The sequence below is a fragment of the Camelus dromedarius genome, chromosome Y (genome assembly GCF_036321535.1).
Source record: "Camelus dromedarius isolate mCamDro1 chromosome Y, mCamDro1.pat, whole genome shotgun sequence".
Taxonomy (NCBI): Eukaryota; Metazoa; Chordata; class Mammalia; order Artiodactyla; family Camelidae; genus Camelus; species Camelus dromedarius.
Window position 1 is genome coordinate 5,998,902 of NC_087473.1, and position 27,014 is coordinate 6,025,915.

Consider the following 27,014-nt stretch of genomic DNA (forward strand, 5'->3'; position numbering starts at 1 on the left):
ATGTCAGGGAGCCTAAGTCTTCTGCTCACAATCGTGCAGCCTGTGTCATCTAATAAGACTGGAATGGCAATATTGAGTCCTGAAAATGTGTCACCAGTTGTGAAGAAAGCCTTTGATAATCTGGAGAATAGGTAAATGGACCAAGGTTATCCCTAGCCACATCCCACCAATATGACCTTTATCAAGAGAAGAAAAGAGCACACTTGCAACACGAGAACAGTTTCTGGACAGCAGTGGTTTTTCCTACAACATAAACATGAAGCTTTTAAGATTGCCAGCTCAACTCTGATGGTGGCTATGTTGTTGTTTACATTAGCAGTCTGGGGTTAAGATGGGCTTGTTCAGCAGTTTCCAGCTCTCAGACAGTGTGTCATACCGTGATCATCTTAAAAAGGTTCTATACTGATAAGTCAAAAGCTACAGTTTACTTTCAAAATTAGAAATCCTAAAGAAGAATATTGTTTGTCCATCTTTAGTTATCTACCTGGGAAATCTAGACTATTTGCAAAAGTACAAAAGTTGGCTGGTGCATTGAAATCTATACTCTGAGCTGTGCCCACTGAATTCTTCCCACTAAATACTACAAATCTGACTACCACTGTGGGTGTGTGTGAATATTGATTGATATGCAGTAACTAAGTTTGTCTTAGTTGAGTCATCAGTGAATTATTCTTATGCATCTTGAAGGATCTTTGTGAATTAAGAGTTTCTAGGAACCACCAGATTTTCTTCAGATCAGGGAGAGGTAGATTATATTTCTCCCACTATTCTAATTGTTAACTGTTCACTGAATCCCGAGTTGATGCTTGGACAAAACCACTGAATCCTTGATTTGGACTGATGCATATAAATTCTCCAGTCCTCAGAGCCCAGCACAGGACTGTGTCTCCTTTTTAACTTAAGCTTATGTCTAAGATTTTTTTCTTTATTTCTCATTGTTGACACATCTTATTTTGGCTTTGAACAATCCTTGACTAATTTATAGAGACTGAACCACTTACTTATTCCCATTCACCTAGAAATTGTAATAACCTTTCTTTCCTTGGACTACTTAGAGTACAGTGAGCATAGTCATCATTTTGAAAGCAGTCCTCAGTCCTAATAATGCAGAACATTTACACTTCTTTGCCCAGCACTTGAGCAAGAATGTTTGTTGTGGATCTCAGGGATCTCACATCCCTTAATGCAACCATGAGAAAACACCAGATTGTTATCCAAAATCAAGTCTTTGTCAGTATTGCATTCCCATTGCCACAGTTAAGAAGTGTAGGAGTTCTGAGATTTTACCATGCTGAGATATTTCACAACTGAGCACATTCCTTTCTTGTAGATGCTGTCGAGGAAATGAGACCCTCATTCAGAGACAGTGAACATTATCACTCACAGCAAAAGCAGCCAGGGTTAACTTTTGTATCCATTCCCTAATCGCAGATGAATACACAGTGTGAAATTTTGATGCCAACAGAAGCAGTGGGCTGCTATCATGAAGAAAGTTTAAGGCATGGGAAAACACTAATTTTATTAGTATCTTTATGTATTATTTATTAGAATTACTTATTTATTAGTATCTTTACCTAGGATAAATACATCATGACTCAAGTTTACTTGCTGCAAAAACAATCATGAGAAATGGCATGGGAAAAATGATCATTGCATTTCTATTTTTCCTTCCACTTTTATTTATATATAATTGGCATAAATCATTGTGTAAGTTTTGGTGCACAGGATAGTGATTTGATTTACATGAATCATGAAATATATATCATAGCATCTTTAGGGAGAATTAATTATCTCATTTAGATACAATGTTAAAGATATCCAATTTGGTTTTTGGTTGTGAGGAGAAAACTTAGTGTCTATTCCCTTAACAACATTCATATATAACATAAATCAGTATTAATTGTACTTATATGTTACAATGTGGCCTCCCTAGAACACGTTTATTTTATCACTGGAGGCTTGTAACTTTTGAGTGCATTAGTCTAATTCTCCTTTCCCAACCCCTGCCTCTGTTAGCTACTAATGTGATTTTTTTCTATAATTATTTTTGTTTGTTTTGAAGTGTACTTTAATCTATAACACTATGTTACTTTCTCTTACACAACATACTCTTTACTATCTTTTATACTTTTCAAACTGATCACCAGAATAAATGTAGTTATGATATGCTGCTATTAAAAGATATTTCATAGTTATTGACTATTCCCCATACAGTACATATCTTGTCCTTGACTCAATTTGCAAGTGGAAAATTTTCTCTCTTAAGTTTCCTCAACTATATCTTTTTCCTCACCTTATTTCCCTCCTTCTTGTGAACAACAAGTTTCTTTCTATATCTATAACTACATTTCTGTTTTGTTATGTTCATTTGTTTTAAATTCCAAATATGAGTAAAATCATTAAGATTTGTCTTTCTCTGTCTGACTTATTTCTCTTAGCATATTACCCTCTTGGTCTACAAATTTGTTGCAAATGACAAGAACTTATTCTTTTAATAGCAGAGTAATAACCCCTTGTATTTTTTTGTGTGTGTGCATATATCTACCTATCTATCTATCTATCTATCTATCTATCTATCTATCTATCTATACATATAGATAAATCTGTAGTTAATAGGAGGGTATATATGTATATAAATATATACTATAAACACTCACCTTTTTATCCATCATCAATTGATGAGCAATTAATTTGCTTCTATTTCCTGGCTATTGCAGATAATGCTGCAGTGCATATAGGTTTGAATTCATCTTTTCAGATTAATGTTTTTATCTTCTTGGAATAAGTATGTAGATATGGAATTGTTGGATCATATTTCATTTTTAGTTTTTAGAAAAAACTCCATACTATTTTCCACAGTGGCAGCACAAACTTACATTCACTCCAGCAGTGCATCAGGGTTCTTTTCCTTACATCCTCAACCACAGTTATATTTGATATCATTTTAATAATAGTCTTTCTGACAGGACTGACATAAAATCTCATTCTGTTTTGGAATTGCAGTTTCTGATGGTTAGTGATGCACGTTTTCATGTGCCTGTTGGTTATATTTCCCCACTGTATATTCATTTTTTGTAATGGGCTAAATGACCATAATTTTCGGAATTCAATTTTATGCACTCTGTTGTGTTCCAGTATTCTGTTTTTTTCTGTGCCACTACCATATTCTTTTTATTATCGTAGCTATGTATTATAGTTTAAAATCAGGGACAGTGATGCATCCTCTTTGTTCTTTCTCAAAGTTGTTTGTGCTTTTGTTTGTTTCTTTTCTTTTCTTTTTTCTTTTTATTTAGTTATTTAAACGCTTATGTGTTTATATGTAAATTTTAGAATTATTTGTTGTAAGTGTCTGAAAACGCCCTTGTTATTTTGATAGGCACTGAATTTAATTTGTGTATTTTCTTGGTTATTACTGTCATTTAAACTATAATTATTTCCTAATCTATGAAGTCAGTATATCCTTTCATGTATTTGCATCATCTTCAATTTCTTTTACAAATATTTTATAGTTTTCTGAGTACAGGTCTTTTACCTCCTTGGTTGGATACATTTCTAGATATTTTATTTTGTTGTAATGCAAATGTAATTGAGACAGTTCCATCAATTTCTACATCTGCTAGCTTGTTAGTGTGTAGAAATGCAAGATTTCTGTATATTGTTTTTCCATTCTGATATTTTGCCAAATGCATTGAAAAGCCCTAGTAGTTTTGTAGTCCCATCATTAGGATTTCTGTTTAAAGTATGTCCTCTGCAAACAGATACTTTTACTCATTTTCTTAATTGGCTATATTTTATTTATTTTATTTTGGATAGCTATGGCTGGAATTTCCAAAACTGTATTGAATATAACTGGTAAGAGTGAGCATTCTTGTCTTCTTGCTGCTCGTACAGGAGATGCTTTCAGCTTTTAAACAGTGAGTGTCATATTAGCTGAGTTCTTGTCATATATGACCCTAACTGTGTTGAGGTATTTTTCCTCATGTCCAATTTGAGGAGAAATATAATCATAAACAGATACTGATTTGTCAAAATATTTTATGACTACTGAGGTGACCATATAGATTTTATTTTTCAGTTTGTTAGTGTGGTGTATCATATTGACTTATTTGTAGGTATTGAATCAGTTTGGCCTCCCTGGAATAAATTGGACTTAATTATATTGTATAATCCTTTTAATGTATTGTTTGGCTGGCTAACAATTTATTGATGATTTTTGCAGCTATGCTTATCAGTAATATTTAACCTGTAATTTTTTGAGGTATTTGTTCCAGTTTTAGTAGTAGTGTGATACAGAAAGGTTGGGTAGGAAACCTTCCTTCATCTGCAAATTTTTGGAATACTCTGAGAAGTATAGGTGATAGCTCTTGTCTAAATGTTGGGCAGAAGTCACCTGTGAACTCTCTAGGCCTGGAATTTTGTTTCTTGGGAGATTTTGTTTAATTACTTATTCAATTTCATTAGTAATAATCTCTACATATTTTGTATTACTCATTCCATCCTGGATATTATGTCTTTGGAAGAAATTGTCCATTTCATCTAGGGTTGCCATTTTATTGACATTTAATTTGTTGTATCCTCTTATGATGCTTTGTATTTCTGTGATATAAGCAGTAACTTCTCATTTATATCTGAGCTTATTAATCTGTATTCTCTTTTTTGCTCTTGAGTCTGGTTAAAGTTTATCAAATTTATTTATCTTTCAAAAACATTAATTTGATAAAATGTTTCTATTTTTAATCTTTATTTTATTTATTTATGTTCAGAACTTTCAGTTGTCTTTCTTTCTCCTAATAAGTTTGTTTATTATTTTGCTACATCTATTGGTTGCAGGATTATTTTATAGGAGAGAGATGTTTCTTATTTGTATAAGTGAGATTATTTTGCTATAAACATCCCTATTAATACTGTTTTTGCTATATCCCATGAACATTGTTTTTCTTGTCATTTTTCTTTATATATTTTTTCTTAGATTTATACAGCAATCCATTGGTTGTTTAATATTGTATGAATTATCTTCCACATTTTAAAAATTTTTCAGTTTTTTATTTTAGTAAATTTGTAGTCTCATAGAATCCACAAGTTTCTTCACAAAACAAGGAGACAAATAATAAAATTTATACAAAAATACAAAAGACCCAAATTTTCTAAAATTATCTTTGAATAATGAACAAAGCTCTGGGCATTATCCTCCCTGACTTTAGGACATACAACAAAGCTACAGTAATCAAAACATCAAAATATGACACTAAAAGAGAAACATAGATTAATGGAACAAAATAAAGATTCCTAAAATAAACCCACACACCTATGGTCAAGTAGTCTACAATGAAGGAGGTAAAGTATACAATGGAAAAATTGCAGTCTCTTCAAGTAGTTCTGGGAAAAGTGGACAGTACATATAAAAAGAAGATTTAAGAGCACTTCCTTCTATTGTATAAAAACTAAGATAAAAATGGATAAATTACCTTAATGTAAAACCTGAAACTACAAAATTTCTGACCAAGAACATGAGCAGAACTGACTTTGAGGTAAATCACAGCAATATTTATTTTTTATGTGTCTCCTAATTAAAAAAAAAATAAACTAACAGTAACAGTTTATAGTTTAGTGAGGAAAAAATAGATGTACTATGTGATACAGGGATTCTGCTTCTTCTATAAATGTGAAGTGCAAAACCTTTTGCAGAGGAAAGGAAACCTTCCACAAAACATATGACAACACAGAGAATAGAAAGAAAAATTTCAAGCAATGAGACCAACAAAGTGTTAATATCCATAATATATTTATAGCATATTAGAATCAATATTAAAAAAATTAAGACCCCAACTTAAATATAGTCGAAGGATCTTCATGGAAACTTCAAAATCAGACATGTGGATGATTTTCATGCACATAAAAAAATACATAACTTTGCTATTCGTTAGGAATATATAAATCAAAACCAGAATGAAATATAATCTCACAGCAAACAAAATGGCTATTAACAAAATGTCTACAAATGACAAACATTAATAGGAATGTCGAGAATAGAGAACCAAGTTACACTGTTGGTGGAAATATAAATTGATGCATCCACTATTATAAAAGTGTGGGCAGTGTTAAAAAAACAAGAAATAGAAGCATTATTTGTTGCAGCAATTTCAGTTTTTGGTATAAATCAAAAAAACTTGAAAACAGTAACTTTAAAGGATATATTATCCCCAATGTTCTTAACATCATCATTTATAATAGCCAATGATAGAAGTGCAACTCAACTGCCCACCAACAGATGATTGGTAGAAGTAGATGTGAGATATATATAATATAATAAATACTTAGCCATAACAAAAAATAAAATTCTGCCATTTGGAATAATGTGACTTGACCCAGAGAGTGTTGTACATAGGAAAATAAGACATACACATTAAAACACTTTACCTTATCACTTACATGAGGGAACAAAATATATAAGAGAAATAATCCTAAAAGAAAAAAACAGAAACAGACTCATGTATATATGTGTAGTGTACCAAGTAGTGGTTTCCTGAGGGGACAGTGAAGAAGGATTGAGAAGACAGATATATGCAAGCTACTAGTCATAAATTAGAGAAGCAACAGGGCTACAGTTACAGAACAGAGAAATATTTTAATAATTTAAATGATTTTAATGAGATTATAGGCATATAGTGTAGGAAAATGTACATGTATGTGGGAAAAACATTGCAGAAAAAAACCCAGGAAAATCTGAAAATAGTTTGTAGTACTATGATATTCAGGGAAGTGATTTGATCACTTTCTTTACTGTTCTTATAATGTCCTTAGTAGAATTTAAGCTTTGAAAAGAATAAGTATATACTTTTAAAAAGTGACATAAGTTTAAACTATTTTTGTCTCTCCCCATGAATCTAAGTTCAGTAAAACTTTCACATCTCAACAAAAATAACTACAACACAAAACAATACTCCAGAATACATGTGTACAGCTGAAGTGTGGTGGACTAAAACACATAAAGGAGGATGAATTGAGGGAAGAGCAGATTTGGTGCCTGCAACCAAGGCCCACTGACTAGGGTATCTGAGCCCACAGGTTCAGAGAACCCAGTACAAACAGAGTCTCAGTGGATAACAAAGCTTCAGCCTCCAACTGCACAAGTACTCATGGTCACAGGTAACTAGGAGGGAGCCACAATGGAGACAGAAATTCCATCCTTCAGACACTCAGACATTCGTGACACTGTCCCTACTCCCCATTCACAGTGGTGGAGACAAGGTACCTTGCAACACTGGACATGGCAAAGGCAATTGCCTGATTCCAAATACCCACCTATTTTTACACATTTCCTCAAGGTGTACACTGAGTCTTAAGGGATATCAGATAAAAGGAAGGATTCCCCATCCCAGTGACAACAATGGCAGTAACTACCAGAGAAGTCTAAGAAGTGACAATGAAAGCACATTTTTTATCCAGACAGAAGTGACTGGAAAGTGCCATATTGGAATATTATCAAAGGTATCTCAGGTAAGTAAAACCAAAAATTGTGCAATATTGCAAACAGCCAGAAAACAAAAGCAAAGACTCCAACACCCAATCTGTTATTTAGTGTCATCAGAGCAATAAATTAAAAGATCATGACCAATCATAATAATATTATATAGTACGAACACACACAGATACACACACACACACACACACACACACACACACACACACGCACACAAACATAATCTCAACCCTGAAGCAAACAAACTTAAAGTCATGGAATATTGCCATATGACTAATAGAGAATTCAAAATAGGTGTCATACAGAAACTCAATACATAAAACAAAACTCAGAATGCAGTTTAGTGAACTCAGGAATAAATTAAATGATGATAAGTAGAAAATTTTGGGCAGGAACTCAGCCCCTGACCATGGTGCTGGGAGAGGGTGTGATCCCCACTCATGCCTGGTCAGTCTTCAACATCTGACTGCAGTATTGGGCAGGGCAGTGACAAGCCAGCCCACAGTAAAGGAGAGCTGCACCTGACCCATTGTTGGCAGTTGGTGTGATCTGCTTGCCGACAGGCACTGGGAGCAGCACAGATGAGGGATCCAATGGAAGGCATCTGGAAACAGCAAGCTGAACTTCCAAAACAGGGTGAAGGCAGAAAGACTTCACATTAAAAACACACAGTTTCCAGGAGGACACTGAAAACACCCCCTTTTTTTAATCTGTTTTTTCCTCTTCCATTTTCTATTACCCTCTTAATTTTTACTCCTTAGACAATTATATATACCCTCATATTGATTCCTTTGAAATTTTATAAAAATATTATTATTATAATTATTTTTCAAAAGTCTTCTTCAACTTGCATTTCTATTATACATTATACAATGTTTTCAACCTTTTTTTCTCCCTTTTTTTAATATTCTTTATCTCTCTGTCTCTTTTATCTATTTCCTAAGTTGTATAACTACATAGGCATTAGGTAGATAAATTCTTTTAGGACCACTGTGGATAACTGATACTCCTTAAAACACAGTGCCAGAGATGTAGGAGAAAGATGAAGAAGCAGTGAAGCCATTCCCAATTAAAAGAATAAGAGAAATCACAGAAAGAAGGATCAGTGAAATAGAAATCGACAGCCTACAGGATTGAGATTTCAAATAAGGACTGATCAAAGTACTGAAGGAAATAAAAGAGATAGTGTTTAGAGATATAAAATATGTCATAAATGAAATGGCAGTTATAAAGAAGAGCCAAGTAGAATAGGTAAACAAATTGACTGACATTAGGAATGATCTAAAGGCAGTGCAGAGCTGACTAGATAATGCAGAGGAATGAATTTGTGACTTAGGAGACAGGACAATAGAAAGCACCCAATCAGAAGAGGTACAAGAGGAACAACCAGAAACAAATGAAAAAACATAAGGGACCTATGGGTTAATATAAAGCATGCCAACTTTGCATGATGGAGTTCCCAGAAGGGGAAGAAAGATCAAAGGGGATTGCACAGTTGTTTGAAGAACTCATGACTGAGAACTTCCCAAACTTATTGAAGGAATGAGATATCCAAGTACAGGAAGCTCAGAGGGTCCCAAACAGGAAGACCCCAAATACACCCACAAAAAGACATATAATTAAAATTACCACAGTCAAGGATAAAGAAGTGACCCTATAGGCAGCAAGAGAAAAGCAAAGAGTGAGTTACAAGGGAAACCCCATAAGGATCTCAGCTGATTTCTCTACACAATCACTACTGGCCTTAAGGGAGTGGGAAGATATATCCAAAGTCCTGAATGAAAAAAAAAAGATATACTTTAGGATACTTTATCCAGCAAGGCTATCTTTTATGATAGAAAGAGACATAAATAATTTCACAGACAAGAAAAATCTAGAAGAGTTTAGCAACACTAAACCCATGTTTAAAGAAATATTGAAAGGTCTACTGTAAATAGAAAAGCAGCAGGATGCTACAGAAATGAGAAATTCAAAGCTGGAAAAGTGATAACTCCTGAAATACAAATAAAATAAGCACAAAATTATAAAACAAGACATGCAAATCATTGAGAGTGGGAGAGGGAGGCAGGAAAATACTTAATTTTTTTTGTCTTTCCTTTTAAAATTTTTTGTTCTTCGTAGAATCGGTTTGAGATCAAGTTACTGTCAGTTTTATAAAAGCAGTTATAGTAATGGGCTAATAGACTTAAAAAAAGGGTAACAACAAGACAAAAACTTATCAGGGAGTCACTGAAACTAAATAAAATTCATGATAATACAAAGGAAAATTACCAAACCATAAAAGGAAGATGAAAGGGAAAAAGATTATATACCAAATCAACTGCAAATATAAGGTCAAAGTGGCAATAAACACAAACCTAACATGAATTACTGTAAGTGAGAATGGGCTAAATAATCCAGTCAAAAACCTTAGAGTGGCAAGCTGGATAATAAAGCAAGAAACTTTAATATGCTGCATACAAGAGACTTAAATGAGGGAGAAGGACACATATAGGTTGAGAGTGAAATGGTGGAAAAGGGTTTTCCATACAAATGGAAAAGTCAGAAAAGCAGGTGTTGCAGTACTGATCTCAGACAAAATAGACTTTAAAACAAATATCATAATGAAAGATAAAGAAAGACATTTTATAATGATTAAAGGAGTGATACAAGATGAGAATATTACATTCATTAATACATATGCATCAAATAGAGGAACAACTAAGTACATAAAACAGTTATTAACAGAGATAAAGGGGGATAGTGATGGTAATATAATCATAGTTTGAGATTTCAACACTGCATTAACATCAATGGACACATCACTGTTACAGAAAATAAATAAGGCAACAGAGAAATTAAATAATACAATAGGAATATTAGACTTGGTGGATACTTCCAGAGCATTGCCCCCCAAAATAGGATATACATTCTTTTCAAGTGCACATGGAGCATTTTCCAGGTTTGAACCTATAATTGGACACAAAAGAAACCTCAGCAATTTTAAGAAGATAGAAATAACATCGAGCATCTTTACTGACCACAATTGCATGAAGCTAGAAATTAACAACAGAGAAACAAAAGAGAACAACAACAGCAACAAAAAAAAAACAACACGGAGATTAAACAATATGTTTTTGAAAACCAATGGGTTAATGAAGAAATTAAAGCTGAAAAGAAAAAAAAAATTCCTTAAGATAAAAAAATGAAAGGAAAACCACACAAAATTTATGGGACACAGCAAAAGCAGTGCTAAGAGGGGAGTTTATAGTGATACACCCCTTCCTCAATAAAGAACAATCCCAAATAAACAATTTATCCCATCAGCTGAATGAACTTGAAAAGGAAGAACAAAAAACCCCAAAAGGCAGCAGTACTAAGGAAATTACAAATATTGCGGAGGAAATAAATAAAATGGAGTTTACAAATAACATAGGAAAATAATCAACCAATCCAAAAGCTGGTTTTTTAAAACAGTAAGAAAAATCGACAAACTTCTGGCCAAACTCAAAAAGAAGAAAAGAGAGAGAGCACAAATACTAAAATAAGAAAGGAGAATGAAGAAATTACAACAAATAATAGAGAAATACAAAATATCATATGAGAATATTATGAAAAATTCCATAGAACCAAACTGGATAACCTAAAGATGATGGACAAGTTTCTGGAACATACTGTCCACCAAGAATGAATCAAGAAGAAACTGACCCCTTGAACAAACAGATCAGTAGAAATGAAATCAAAATAGCAATATAAAACCTCCCTAAAAATAACAGTCCAGGAACGGATGATTCAATGCTTAATTCTACCAAACATACAAAGAAGAACTCATACCAGTCCTTCTCAAGTGCTTCCAGAAGATTGAAAAGAAGGGAATACTCACAAAGTCATTCTATGAAGCCACAATAACCCTGATACCACAAACAGGCAAAGACACTACCGGAAAAGAGAAATATAGGCCATTATCAGTGATAAGCTTGCTGCCAAAATCCTCACCAAAATAGTAGCAAATAGAATCCAACAACACATATAAAAGATTATACATCATAACCAAATGGGGTTCATCCAATGGGGGGTGGTTCAACATATGCAAATCAATCAATGTAATATATCACATCAACAAGAGAAAGGGCCAAAACCAGATGATCATCTCAATAGATGCAGGAAAAGCATTTGATAAAATTCAGCACCCATGTAAGATAAAAACGCTCACCAAAGTGGGCATAGAGGGAACATATCTCAACATCATAAAAGCTATATATAACAAATCTACAGCCAGCATAGCACTCAACGGTGAGAAAGTCAAAATCTTCCCACTAAAATCTGAGAGAAGACAATTGTTGCACACTTTCACCACTCCTACTCAACATAGTCTTGGAAGTCCTATCCACAGCAATCAAACAAGAGAGAGAAGGAAAAGGGATCCAAATTGGAAAGGAAAATTTAAAAATCTCAGTATACGCAGATGACATGTTACTATATGTAGAAAACCGTACAAGATCCACACAAAAACTACTAAAGCTGATCACAGAATTCAGCAAGGTAGCAGGTTACAAGATTCAGGTTCAAAAATCAGTGGCATTTCTTTACGCTACCTATTCAGATAATACTACAGAGCTACAGTCAACATGACAGCACTGTATTGGTACAAAAACAGACATATAGGCCAATGGAATAGAATAGAGAGCCCCGAAATGAACCCATAAACTATTGGTCAATTAAACTTCAACAAAGGAGGCAACAATACACAATGGAATAGAGACAGTCCCTTCACCAAATGGTGTTGTGAAAGCTGGACAGCAGCATGTAAATCAATGAAGCTAGAACACTCCCATATACCGAACACAAAAATAAACTCAGAATAGGTCAAAGTCTTAAACATAAGACAAGATACAATAAACCTCCTAGAGGAAAATATAGGCAAAACATCTGAAAAATATATCTAGAAAATTTTCTCGTAGAAGAAATAAAAGCAAGAAGAAACAAATGAGACCAAATTAAACTTGCAGGCCTCTACACAGTAAGCATACCAGACGTAAAATAAAAAGACAACCTGAGGAATGGGAAAAATATTTTTTCAAATGAAACCGACAAAGGCTTGATCTCCAGAATATACAAGCACTCATCAAGGTGAATAAGAAAATACAAACAACCCAATCCAAAAATGGGCAGAAGATCTAACAAGCAATTTTCCAAGGAAGACATACAGATGAGCAACAGGCACATCAAAAAATGCTCAATATCACTGATTATCAGAGAAATGCAAATCAAAACTACAATGAGGTAACCCCTCACACAAATCAGAATGTCCATCATTAAAATTCCACAAATTACAAATTCTGGAGTGGCTGTGGAGTATAGGGAACCCTCCTAAACTGCTGGTAGGAATGCAGTTTGTTGCAACCACTGTGGAAATCAGGATGGAGATTCCTCAAAACCCTAGGAATAGACTTATCATATGACCCAGGAATCCCACTCCTGGTCATAAATCCAGATGGAACCCTACTTCAGTATGACACATTCATCCCAATGTTCATAGCCAGCCCTATCTACAATAGCCAAGGCATGGAAAAAGCCTAAATGTCCATCGACAGATGACTGGATAAAAAAGAGGCAGTATATTTTACAATGGAATACTACTCAGCCATATAAACTGACAACATAATGCCATTTTCAGAGACATGGAACTCCTGAAGAATGTCATTCTAAGTAAGCCAGAAAGAGAAAGAAAAATACCGTATGAGATTGCTCATATGTGAAATCTAAAACAGAATTAAATGAAAACAAAACAAGCATAAGTAAAAAACAGAAATAAACTCGCAGACATCGAATATAAGGTTTTGGATGAGAAGGGTGCAGGGGTTGTGAAGAGATAGACTGGGATGCCAAAATTGTAGAATAGATAAACAAGATTTTACTTTATAGTGCAGGGAAATATGTAAAAGACCTTATGGCATCTCACAGAGAAAAACATGTGACAATAAATATATATATGTTTATTGTAACTGACAAATTTTGCTCTACACCGGAATTTGAAACAACATTGTAAAATGATTGTAAATCAATAAAAAAAAGTTAAGTAAAAGAAAAATATTATCTTAATATTACAGGCATAAATATAAATTAGAGAGAAAAAATATGCCAAATATTAGTAAGACCAAAGTTTTTTGGTTTTTGTTTTCTTTTTAAGATAAGCAAAATCAAAAAACTCTTGCCAGGTGCATCATGAAGAAAAGAGAGATGCTTCAAAGCAAAAACATAAGAAATAAAAGAAGAGAAACAACAATTGTTACCTCAGATATAGAAAAAAGGGATCATTATGTCAAGTTTCATGCCAATAAAATGGGCAACTTGGAAAAATAGACTAATGTCTAGAAAGAGACAGAGATATGGAGAAACAATTAATTTGAACAAACTGATTAGCAGAAGAAAGATAGAACCTGCATTTAAAGAAAATCGTTAAATACAAGTGCAGATTTAAACAGCTCCAATGGAGAACTCTACAAAAATAGAAAGCAAACCATATACTCTTCAAACTGTTCCAAAATAGTGAAGATGAGGGAATCTTCCAAATTAATTCTATGAAGCTTTCAACACCCTGATAGCAAATCTAGCAAACAAAGTAAGGGGAAAGAGAACTTCAAGCCAATATCTTTGATTGATATAGATGCAAAAATTCTACAAATTATTATTAGAAAACTAAATCCAGCAATACATAAAATGAGGCATACACCATGATCAAATTGGATTCATTGCAGTGTCACAAGGGAGATCCAACATACACAAATCAATCCGTTTGATACAACACATTAACAAAAGGAAAAGGAAAAAAAATTGGTCATCTGAATAAACCCATAAAAAGCATTTCACAAAATTCAACATTTATTCATTTAAACAACAACAACAACAACGACAACAACAACAACAATGACAACAACAACAAAAACAACAATAGAAAACTCTTACCAAAGTAGGATACAGGAAATATATCTCAACATAACTAAAGTCATTTATTACAGACACACAGACAACATAATATGCAAAGATGAGAAAATGAAGGCCTAATTAAGGAATAAGACAAGGATGCCCACTCTCACCATTTCTATTAAACACAGTATGGGAAGTCCTAGCAACAGCAATCGGACAAGAAAAAAAGTTATTCTAGTTGGAATGAAAGAAGTAAACCTGTTACTATTTCAGATGACATGATAATCTATACAGGGAACCGTAAAATTTCTCCACACAAAAACAACAAAATCTAATAAATACATTTAGCAAAGTAGCATGATTCATGATTAATATAGAAAAACTGTCACATTTCTTTACACTAACAATGAAATATTCCATAATTTAAAAATATCCATATGAAAAAACATGAAAAAATGAAAAACCTATGAATAAACCAATATAATAAAATCTATAAGAGAGTGAGAAAGAAATTTGAAGATGATGCAAAGAAATGGAAATAAATCTTATGGCCTTAGTTTAGAGGAATTAATATTGTTAAAATAAACTTATAACAAAAGATGTCTACAGATATAAACTTATTCAGATATAAATATATGATATTTTCCACAAAACTAAAACAGTCCTAAGATTTGTATGGAACAGCAAAAGAACCACAACTGCAAAAGAAACATTGAGGAAAAAGAACAAAGTTGGAGGCATAACACTCCCAGATCTCAGAATATATAACAAAAATACAATAATCAAACAGCACATTACTGGAAAACAATCAAACATCTATATCACTGGAACAGAACACAGAGGCAGAAATATATCATCACACCTATGGTCAATTAACATATCAAAAAGGAAACAAATTATACAATCCCTAAAAGACAGTCTTCAGCAAGTAATGATGGGAAAGCTAGACTGCTACATGGAAATCAATGAAATTAGAACACTCCCTCAAACTGTACAAAAATAAACTCAAAATGTTTAAAAGATCTGAATCTAATACATGACACAATAAAACTCCTAGAAGCTAACATAGGCAAAACAAGACATAAATTGTGGCAAATTTTCTTACGTCACTCTCCCAAGCTGAAAACTATAAAATAAATATAAACAATAAGTCCTAATTGAATTTAAAAGCTTCTACACAGCAAAATAAACAAAATGAAAAGATAAACTTCCAAGTGGAAGAAAATATTTGGAAAAAATTCAATCAACAAGAGGCTAATTTCTAAAATACACAAATCGTTCATAAAACTCCTTTTCAAAAATTTACAAACAACTCAGCCAGAAAATTACCACAAGACAATTCTTTCAAGAAGACACACAGATGACAAACAGGAACATAAAAACATGCTCACATTACTAATCATTATACAAGGGCAAGACAAAAATAAAATAATGTTTTACGTCACACTAATGAGAAGGGCTGTCATCAAAATGTCTACAAATAATGAAGGCTGGGGAGGTTTTGGAGGAAAAGGAACTCTCCTACGCTGCTGGTGGAAATGAAAATTGTTGCAACCACTTTGGAAACAGTATGGAAGTTCCTTTAAAAAATAAAAATACACCTATCATATGACACAGCAATCCCACTCCTGGGCATATAAAACATATAAAACTGGAAGACAAAGAATCCTAGGTTAAAACATAAGAAGCACACACTCTGACATTGGACTTAATTGGATTCTACATATGTCTCCTCTGACAAGGGAAGCAGAAGCAAAACTAAAGAAACATGATTGTATCACTCTAAACAGATTTACACTGCAGAATATGTGATCAATAAGATGAAGTCAACCAACACAATGGGAGGATATATTTGCAAGTGATATTTTCCAATCAAGTGTTAATATCCAAAATATATGGCAAACTCATACCCCACAACAACAAAAAAGAAGAACAAACATTCCAATTAAAAAAAAAGTACATAGGAACTGAATAGTTTGCTCTGACTCATTTTTCTATACAAAACATACAGTTGGCTAAATGATGCATGAATATATGGTCAGAGTTGTAAATTATTAGGAAAGTAATAAACCAAAAATGAGACAAGACCTCACACTTGTCAGAAGGCTCTCATTAAAAAAATAAATAGATATTGGTGGAGAAAAAGGAACACCATGGACACTGTTGATAGGAATGCAAATTATTGATTCCATTGTATATAAACATCAAATTTTCTTCATTCATTTTTATGTCAAGGGATGTTGGGATTGTAGGCCCCTGTCTGGAGGCTCTAGAGAAGAAGCCCAAAGGCTGAACTGATAAACAAGCTGTTAGGAATGTCACATATCTACGCTGGATATGAAATTGCCTACTCAATGTATCCAGTATGGATGGCTGGATAGCCAATGATGGGTAAGATCCTCAGAGGAGGACAACCTAAGACAGGCATAGCTGGCTGGTTAAGAGATGGCCTATTTAATGAAGTTTCATGATGAACTTTAGAACAATCCTTGATCATTTAACATCCTGTGCTTACTGCAGGAGCATGGGGACATAAATAGCTTCAGATTATTCACATTGTTATAACTTAGATGATATGTGAGTCATTGTGCATGTGATATATACTCTTTTTCTAAGAATCAATAAACAGAGAACTGCTTCACTTCTCTCCACACAGTGTTTGTGTGTATATGGTATCGTGCCACTGACAGGGTTAAATTAATTTGTTGGGAGAATCATAAAAAATTTTGTGTTATATACAAGGCTATTTCTGCACCTATTGAAATGATTATGTGATTTTTATTTCTCATTCTATTAGTGAGACATGTCACCTTTATTGATTTGAATATTTTGAAGTATCCTTAAACCCAGGGATAAATACCTTTTCTCATAGTGTATGATATATTAAATGTGTTGTTCAACTCATTTTGCTTGTGTTTTGTTGAGTATTTTGGCACATAAGTTGATCAGGGATATTATTTAATACTTTGCATATAATGTCCTTTCTAGCTTTGTTTTGCAAATAAAGCTGGCATCAAAAAACCAGTTTTGAATCTTTCACCCCTTCAAATTCTTGGAATGCTTGGGGAAGAATTGGTGAAAAATGTCTTCAAATGTAGGACAGAATTCTCCAGTAAAGTCATCTTGTAAATAATTTCTCTTTTGGGAGGTTTGGATTACTGATTTACTCATACACAACTTTGCTCTATTTAACTTTCTAATTTTTTCTTGATTCAGTATTGGAAGACACATATTTCTGGGAAATTGTCTTTTGTTCTATGTTATTCAAATTTTGGCTACTGGTAATTACTTATGATCCTATGTATCTCTGTAACATCAGTGGTAATGTCTTCTCTTTTATTTCTAATTATATTTGAGTCTTTATTTTTTTATCCAAACAAAACGTTTGTCCAATTTATGTTTAAAACAAACAGACTTAGGTTTTTTGTTTTTTATCATTTCCATTGTTTCTGCTGTTATTTGCCTTACTCTGATTCATTCAATTTTCATTCTTATTCTTTGTTTTTTCTCCTAGATTCTTGAGGTGTAAATTTACGCAGTGTGAATCTTTGTATTACTTTATTATTAAATATTTCTTATTATTTATTTATTTTGCTTATTTAGTTTTTACTTATTTATTCGTGTATTTATCATTGAAGTACTGCTATTTTCAATGTGTCAATCTGTGGTGTATAGCACAGTGTCCAGTTCATGCAAATAATTGTGTTCCTATTAAAGTAACTTCATGATATTTAACATACAGCACTGTGTCATACAAAAGAACTTTTGAAAATATCTATTTTTATATATAGTGGATAACATGTATAAACCTACAGCTCCCAAATATATCCTCTCCCAGACCAGTTCTGCAGGAACCATAAGAATATTTTGTAGAGCTGGGAATATATTTCATCTTTGTAGATGAAATCATAGTGCCCTCATCCAACTTTATTTTAAGGTTCCATGTATGTCATTTCACGTGTTATTTTTCTTTCTCTTTCTGGTTTACTTCAATTAGAATGACACTTTTTGGGGACACCCATTTTGCTGCAAATGTCATTGTTTTATCATTTTTTATGGCAGAGTATTATTCCATTGTGTAAATATGCCACAACTCCTGTATCTTGTCATCTTTTGATGGACAAATAGGTTGCTTCCATATCACAGGTGTATATATCACTGCTATGAACATTGGGGTTCAGGTTTCTTTTTGAATTAGGGTTCTCCTTGATATATACCCAGAAGTGGGATTGCTGGATTGTATGCTGTCTATTTTCAGTCTTTTGAGGAATCCCCATCCAGTTTTCCACAATGACTGCACCAAACTACATTCTTACGAACAGTTTAGGAGGGTTCCCTTTCTCCACAGCTTCCCCAGCATTTATTGTTTGTGGACTTTTGAATGATGGTCTTTCTGAATATGGTGAGGTGATACTTCATGAGAGTTTTGATTTGCATTACTCTGATAATTAATGAATGTGAGCATTTTATTTTTCTTATACCTATTTGGCATTTGTATGTCTTTATTGGAGAATTGCTTATTTAAGGTTTCTGCCCATTTTCAGAATGTTTCTCTTTTTTTTTTTCTTATTATCATTGTGTTGCATGAACATATTATATTTTGGAAATTAAGCCTTTGCCAGTTGCATCACTTCTAAATATATTTTTCATCCCGTAGGTTGTCATTTTGCTTTGTTTTATGGCTCCCTTTGCTGTACAAAAGCTGATAAGTTTAATTAGGTCCTATTAATTAATGTTGCTCTTATATCCATTACCTGGGTAGGCTGTTCTCATAGATCATTGCTCAGATTTATCTCAGAGAGTTTTGCCCATGTTTTCTTCTAGGAGATTTACTGTGTCTTGCCTTACATTTATGTCTTCAAGCCATTTTGAGTTTATTCTTGTGTATGGAGTGAAAGAGTGTTCTAATTTCATTGCCTGCATGCTGCTTTTGAATTTTCCCACCAGTTGGTGAAGAGATGGTATTTTCTGTGTCATATTCTTGGCTACTTTTCAAACATTATTTGAGCATAGGCTTGTAGATTTATTCCTAGGCTCTCTATTCTGTTCCATTGGTCCACATGCCTGTTTCTTTTCCAATATCATGTCATTTTGATTATCTTCTAGCTCTGAAATAGTGTATGGAGAACAGGCTGTTTATTCCTCCAGGCTCTTTCTTTTCCTTCAATATTGCTTTGGAAATTATGAATCTTTTCTGATTGCATATAAATCTTAGGATCTTTTGTTCCAGTCCTAAAAAGAAATATTTTAAATAAATTGAAAAGAACTCACATTAATTCTGTTGATTCCCTTGGACCGTATGGCCATTTTAAGAATATTGTCTCTTCCTTTACAAGACGATTGTGTATCATTTCAATTCTTCAAATCTTTTTTAATTTCCTCAATCAATGTTTTCTAGTTCTCCATGTATAAGTCATTCACAACCTTGGTCAGATTTATTCCTAAGCATTTTTACTTTTGGGTGTAGTTATAAAAGGGGTTGTTTGTATATTTTGTTTTCCTTTTGATTCACTGGTAGTGTAAAGAAATGCAATTGATTTTTGTACATTATTCTGGCTACCTTGCCCAGTTCCTTTATTAGCTTAAGTACTTTTTTGTGAGGCTTTTACAGTTTCCTATGTATAGTGTCATGTCTGCATACCGTGCCAAATTTCCCTTTACTTTTCCAGTCTGAATCCTTTTATTTCTTTTTCTTGCCTGATCATTGTGGCTAGGACTTACAAGACTATATTGAATAGAAATTGTGAAAATGGGCAACCTTGTCTTGTCTCAGATTTTTGTGGGAAAAGTTTCAGTTTTTCACCCCTGAGTATTTTGCTGGCTATATGTTTGTCATAAATAGCTTTCATTATGTTGAGATTTGGTCCCTCTATGCACACTGGGATAAGAATTTTTATTGCAAATAGGTGTTGAATTTTATCAAATGCTTTTTCTGCATCTACTGAGATGATCATGTGGTTTTTGTCCTCTCTTTTGTTGATATGGTTTATCACAGCTGATTGAAGAGTTCAATGTGTTAAACCATCCTTGTGTTCCTGGGATGAACCTAACTTAATCATGGTGTATGATCTTTTTTTACAAGCTGTTGGATTCTGTTAACAATTTCTTAAGGAATTTTACATCTATGATTATCAATGATATTGGCCTATAATTTACTTTTAGGGTAGTGTCTTTTTCTGGTTTTTGTATCAGGTTGATATTGTCCTTATGGTGTGAGTTTGGGAGTACTCTCTTCATATCAAACTTTTGGAAGAGTTTGATGAAGACTGGTATGGATTTTTCTTTGTAGGTTTGGTCAGATTCCCCAGTGAATCCACTTGGTTCTGAATATTTGTTTGCAGGAATTTTTATATTTTATTGATAATTCTATTCCATTTCTGGTGATCTGTCTGTTCAATTGGTCAATTTCTGCTTAACGCAATATTGGTGAGCTGAATGTTTCCAAAAACTTCTCTATTTCTTCTACGTTATCCAGTTTGTTTCCTTACAGTTGCTCATGGTAGTCCCTTATGAAATTTTGCAAATTTGTGGTACTCTTTGAAGTGTCTCCATTTTCATTTCATATATTTCTTTTCCTCTCTCTCTTTTCTTGTTGGTGATCCTGTCCAGAGTTTTGTCAATTTTGTTTACAGTTTCAAAAAATAGTTTGATTTTTTTCTATTTTTTAATCACTATATGAATTATTTCATTTTTGACCATTATTATTTACCTCTTTCTGCTGACTTTCGGTTATGTTTGTTCTTCTTTTCATGATTATTTTACATACAACGTTAGATTATTTAGTTGAAATTGCTCTTCTACTTTGAGGAGGGCCTTGTCACTCTGAACTTCCCTCTTAAGCCTGCTTTAAGTGTATTCCATAGAATTTGTGTAGTGTTTTTGTCATTTTTCTCAAGATATTTTTTTAATTTCTTGTTTAACTTAATCACCCCCTACTTGTTTTAGTATCATGTTGTTTAATCTTCATGGTGTCATTTTTTTCTTCCTGGTTTTTCTGTGATTGATTTCTAGTTTCATGGTATCATATTCAGAAAAGATGCTTGAAATAATTTTTATCCTCTTAAATTTTTGAGGCTTCTTCTGTGCCTGAGTACATAATCTTTCCTAGAAAATGTTCCATGTGCACTGAAAAAAATGTATATTCTGTTTTGGGAATATGTACTCTTTTGAGTATATCAATCAAGTCCTAAAATTTTATTTTATCTTTTATTGTCTTTGTTTCCTTAATAATTTTCTGTCTGAAAGATGATTGTACAACTCCAATGATTGTAATGGGGTGTTGTAGTCTCCTACTATGATTGTTTTCCCATGAATTTCTCCCTGTTCATCAATTAGTGTTTGCTTTATTGATTTAGGTGCTCTAATATTGAGTGCATATATCTTAAAGATTATAATACTCTATTTTTGTATTGATCACTTAATCATTATAGCATGTCCTTCTTTCTCTTTCTCTATGGCCTTTGTTTTAAAGTCTATTTTGTGTGAAATCAGTACTGCTAGTCCTGCTTTCTTCTCATGTCCATTTGCATGGAATATATTTTTCCATCCTCTTACTTTCAATTGATGTGTGTTCCTCTCCCTAAAGTGGGTCTATTTTATGCTTCATAATGTAGGGTCTTGTTATATTATCCCATCTGACAATATATATGTTTTTATTGAAGCACTTATTCTATTAAAATTTGTGGTAATTATTGATAGACGGGTGTTTATTTCATTTTTGAACCTCATTTTCCAGTTGATTTGCTATTTCCTTTTTGTTCATTTCTTTTCTTTTTGTGGCCTCATAATTTTATTTTATTATCTTGGTTTCTTTTTGGTTTTGTGAGTTCATTGTACGCTTTTGACTTATGGTTACCATTTTTGTATGTATATGGACCCATTACTATATCTGTTTATTTTAACTGATAGTAATACAAACTCTAACCCATTCTACAGAGAACAGAAACAAGAAGAAAATACTCTGTATTTTCCTGTTTCAATCTCTGACCCTTAAAAATTTTGATGTCCTGTTTTACAACGTCATTTTTACTCTGTTGTAAGTCATTGTATCTATTGCCTTTCTAATTATGCCTTTCACCTTTATATAGAATCCTGCTTCTTTTGTATTTAGAGTAGATCTTTCTTCATTTTGTTTCTGTTGCTATGTTCTTTTAGTATTTACTTGTGTGGAAGTTATTTATCTCTCCTTATATGCCAAGGGATAGCCTTGCTTGATAAAGTATCTTTAATTACTGCTTCCTTTCATTCAGGTCTTTGAATATGTCTTGCCACTGCCTTCTGACTGCTGTTTATGTGTAGGAAGTGTGTTTAAAGTTTTATGTATATAATTATTTATATATGTAAAGAATACTTAGAAATGAAGTTAACAAATAAGGTGAAAACTTATACATTAAAAACAGAAAACTTTGATGAAGGAAATTAAAACTGATCCAAAGAAATGAAAAGATCTCTTATGTTAAAGATGTGAAACAATAAGTTTAAGACACCCATACAACCAAAAGCAATGTAAATTTGGTGTGATTCATATCAAAATCCCCATGAGAATTTTCAATTAAATAGAACAAATAATTTCAAAATTTATATTTAACCACAAAGATCATGAGTTGCCATGATAATTTTGAAAAATTTACTTTGTCTAATAATGTAAGTTTCTCTGATCTTAAACAATACTAAAAAGCTTTAGTAATTAAAAGTACATGATACAGGGCTAAAAACAATCACCAATGAACAGAAGAGAATAGAGTAGTCAGATATAATCCCTAACACGTGTGATCAATTAACCCATGAAAATGAAGCAAGAGTATAAAATGATGAAAAGGAATTCTCCTCAATAAGCAGTGCTGGGAAGATTGATAAAGTAAAAGATAGATAAGGATATATCCTCATATTGCATACAATCCATGAGAACAGAATATCTTTCTATTTATTTTGTGTACTTAGATTTCTTGCACCTGTTACTAATAGATTTATGTTTAGCTCTTTTATTTCACTTATTAATTTTATTCCTATTTTATTCTTTTTCATATAATTGTACACACAATAGTTTTCCTAATTTCTCTTTCTGATAATGTGTTGTTAGTATATAAAAGTGCAACTGATTTTTGTATATTGATTTTGTATTCTGCAAGTTTAATATGTTTGTTCATTATTACTAACAGTCACTTGAGGAGTCTATGGAGTTTTCTATCTATGTGAAAATATGTCATCTGTAAAACTTTACTGTTTTTTTAACAAGTTGGAAGCCTTTAATGTGACTTTCTTGACTAGTTGTTCTGTCTAGGACTTCTAGTATTGTAATTTAGGACTTGTGAGATTTAGCTACTTTTTGTTATTACTGGTCCAGAAGAAAATGTTCCTGTATGTTAACATTGAGCTTGATGTTAGTCATGGTTTTTTTCATATATGGCTTTTATTATGTTTAGTTACATTCTACCTAGAGCAAATTTGTTAAGAATTTTTTCTTAAAAAATTTATGTTAACTTCTGTCAATAATTTTCCTACATCTTTTGAGATTATTAATTTTGTTCTTGGTTTTTGAAGAAATGGTATCACATTTATTGATCTGCATATGTTAAATAATATTTATGAATCAGGACTAAATCCCACTTAACTATAGTGTATAATACTTGTAATATGCCATGAATTCAGGTTGTTTATATTTAGATAGAATGGAATATACATATACTGAAGGAATAAATCACATTGTAGCTTGAGTTTACATTTATTTATTTAAAAATTTTATGTCTCATTTTGAATTTGGCTAATGTTTAATGGAAGTTATTTCTAAATAAAAATATAAATTTTGTTAGGACTGGATTTACTACAGTTTACTGATTGAGAACATAGCTATTTAAAATTAGAGCACAAAATAATTGCCTTAAAATGCCATATTATAACATCAATGCCAACTTTTTCAGGACTGAGAAACAAATTGCTTCCTAAAATGTATTAACTGGTCTTTTCCACACCAAACCACATTTACTGTTATTTGTTTGTTTGTTTGTTTGCCCCTTAATGGAGGCACTGGCAACGGAATCCAGGATCTTCTGCATAAGTTTATTTATCAACATCATTTTGGAACACTTAACACTTAACAGGAGCCACAAGAGTGTCGATTATAAAGATGAGTAGAAAATTTATTCCTTATAGGGACTGAAAAATTTCTGAAAGAAATAATGGCAAAAATAAACATTTGTAAGTATACAATAAGATTTTCTCTTTTGTAATTTTAAACTAGAATATTAAATTACATTACTTTTTCTTATAATGCTGATTTACAATTTAAAAAAACTTCCCCAATTTGGGATTAATTAAATTTTATTGATTATTTTAATCTAATTTTATTTCATAAGTATTTACAATTTATTTATAAACATACCAAATAAACTGATATTTATTCTGCTCATTTTTTAATATACAGCTACTTAATATAAAGCACACAGATAAATAACTACTTCCATATTAAAATCAAATTATGTTTCATTTTAATTACAAATGATAATGAAATAGTTATACCCTTTTTGTACAGCTTTTACACAAATTTCAATTTAAATTCCAAAAATTTAAAATTAGTTGATTTATTTATTTCATTATTTATACTCTGTTCAAAAATCTGCTATAAATTTGTGTACAAAAGGAAGGAGATTGGTTTTATTCATAGACCCCAAATTTAATTTATTTAAAAAGATGTTGTGGAAATAATATTTGCAGATCACACTGTAAAAATAAACATCTATATGTTTCATCTTAACTAGATGAATGAGAAGTAAACACTGGCTGAATGCTACACTTGGTTTGCTAGGAGACCACTCATTTTGTGATGTCACAGCTACTCAGATTGAGAACCACGGTGATGGCCTAGCAGTTTATGTGTGTAGGCCTGCCAAAGCAGCATTTGTAGCTGCAGTGCTCAAAATCATGCAGATTAGAAAAGGAGCTGTAAAAAATGTTATTTGAGATGGCATGTTTCTTCAGGAACTCAAGATGTGTCTCCTAAAGATGGACCAACTGTTTCAGGGAAGTCCAGTAGATCTCTATTGTGTGATCAAACATTCTCTGGGGACTTGGTCTTGAGGTCTATGATTGAAGAAAATGCTTTTCAGACTTTGTGTGAAGAATCCTTGATAAAAAGACCAGGTTATACACATTGTGTCTCTGAACCAGATGAAGATAATGATTTTCGTTCTCTGACATTTCCAAGAAAACTCTGGAAAATGGTTGGGAGTGACCAATTTCAATCCATCTGGTGGGATGATAATGGAACTTCCATAGTGATCAATGAAGATGTCTTTAAGACGGAAGTTTTGGAAAGAAAGGCCCCTTTCAGAATATTTGAAACTGGAAGTATGAAAAGTTTAGTTAGACAGCTTAACCTTTATGGATTTAGTAAAGTGCGGCAGAATTTTCAAAGATCTGCTTGTCTAACTGACTTTCTGGCAGAAGGAAAAGAAGTCTCTGTTTTAAGCAAGGTATTCAGAAATTTTAGTCACCACTTGATAACTTATATATAAATTTTTTTTGTACATCAATCTATGGTAATTTAAAAGTAAAGCTAGGTTTTGAAAATTGTATAAAACTACTAAGGCTAAAATGTTTTAAGTTTTTTAAAAAATGAGGACAGTGCATTAAGTATTCAAGATTATGAGAAACTTTGCTAGCAACTATGAATCTTATTATAAACCTAAATAAAAGTATTAAAGCTGCTTTTAAAAAGGGGCATTCACCTGTACTGCAATTGCTAAAGTTTTCAATTTGATGAGTATAATATTTAAATGTGCATTTTCAAAATAAGGAATTTCAAAAAACTAGTCAGCAATGTTCATATTTTGATGATATTATCTTAGTATAGTGAAATCTGATGTATTATACATTATGCTTATTGTAGTCTTGTATTTTGGTTTAAAATAATACTATAATATTTCTCCTTTGTTTGTAACTGCAGTTCTATCATAATCCAAATTTTAAAAGAGTTTATCCCCAGCTTTTAGTTAGAATAAAAAGAAGAGTTGGGATTAAAAATGCTTCTTTGGTATCTTCATTGGCTCAAGATTTCAACAACAGGCACTTTAAGGAAGGGGATATTGTGGATAATCATAATTCTGGTTTTGTGTCTGACACTAGAGGAGAAAGTGCATTTTTACCTTCTGCAAATTTAAACATGCCTCTAAAAAGAAAGCCCTCTACTAGCCACATAGTTGGTGATACAAGTACCCCGATTAGAGGTGATTTTCCTCCTGCGTAATCAATGTCAATTAGACCACCAGAACTAATTGCAGTGGATCAACGTGGTATTTTAAATCAGTTGACCACTTTGCACGTGCACTCACAAAGCAGCTACACTGAAGCAAATGGCCATGTTGTGAATTTCATTACAACTACACATTCTACTACTCAGTACAGCACCATATCTCCCATACAGAGCAATTATATTCAACTGATGGTGGATCCTTGTACTTTTCCAAATAGATATCACAACATATCGGACAATGAAGGTCCTTTTTCTAAACTTCAAACAGAGAGCAACCCCCGGTTTCCAGTGCAATTGTTAGCTGATACATCATCTATCTCTCTTTCACGGCCAACTCATCAGCCAACTGCAGTTTATGAACGTCATCCTGATTACAACTGA

At 32.6% G+C, this 27,014-nt stretch overlaps 1 protein-coding gene across 1 annotated transcript; it reads left to right on the forward strand.

Annotated features, from left to right (window-relative positions):
* On the forward strand, nucleotides 1-27,014 carry LOC135320335 (heat shock transcription factor, Y-linked-like). Its single transcript, XM_064483433.1, is given in 3 exon segments — nucleotides 1-131; nucleotides 25,344-25,854; nucleotides 26,328-27,014. Coding segments are annotated over 3 exon segments (1,329 nt in total).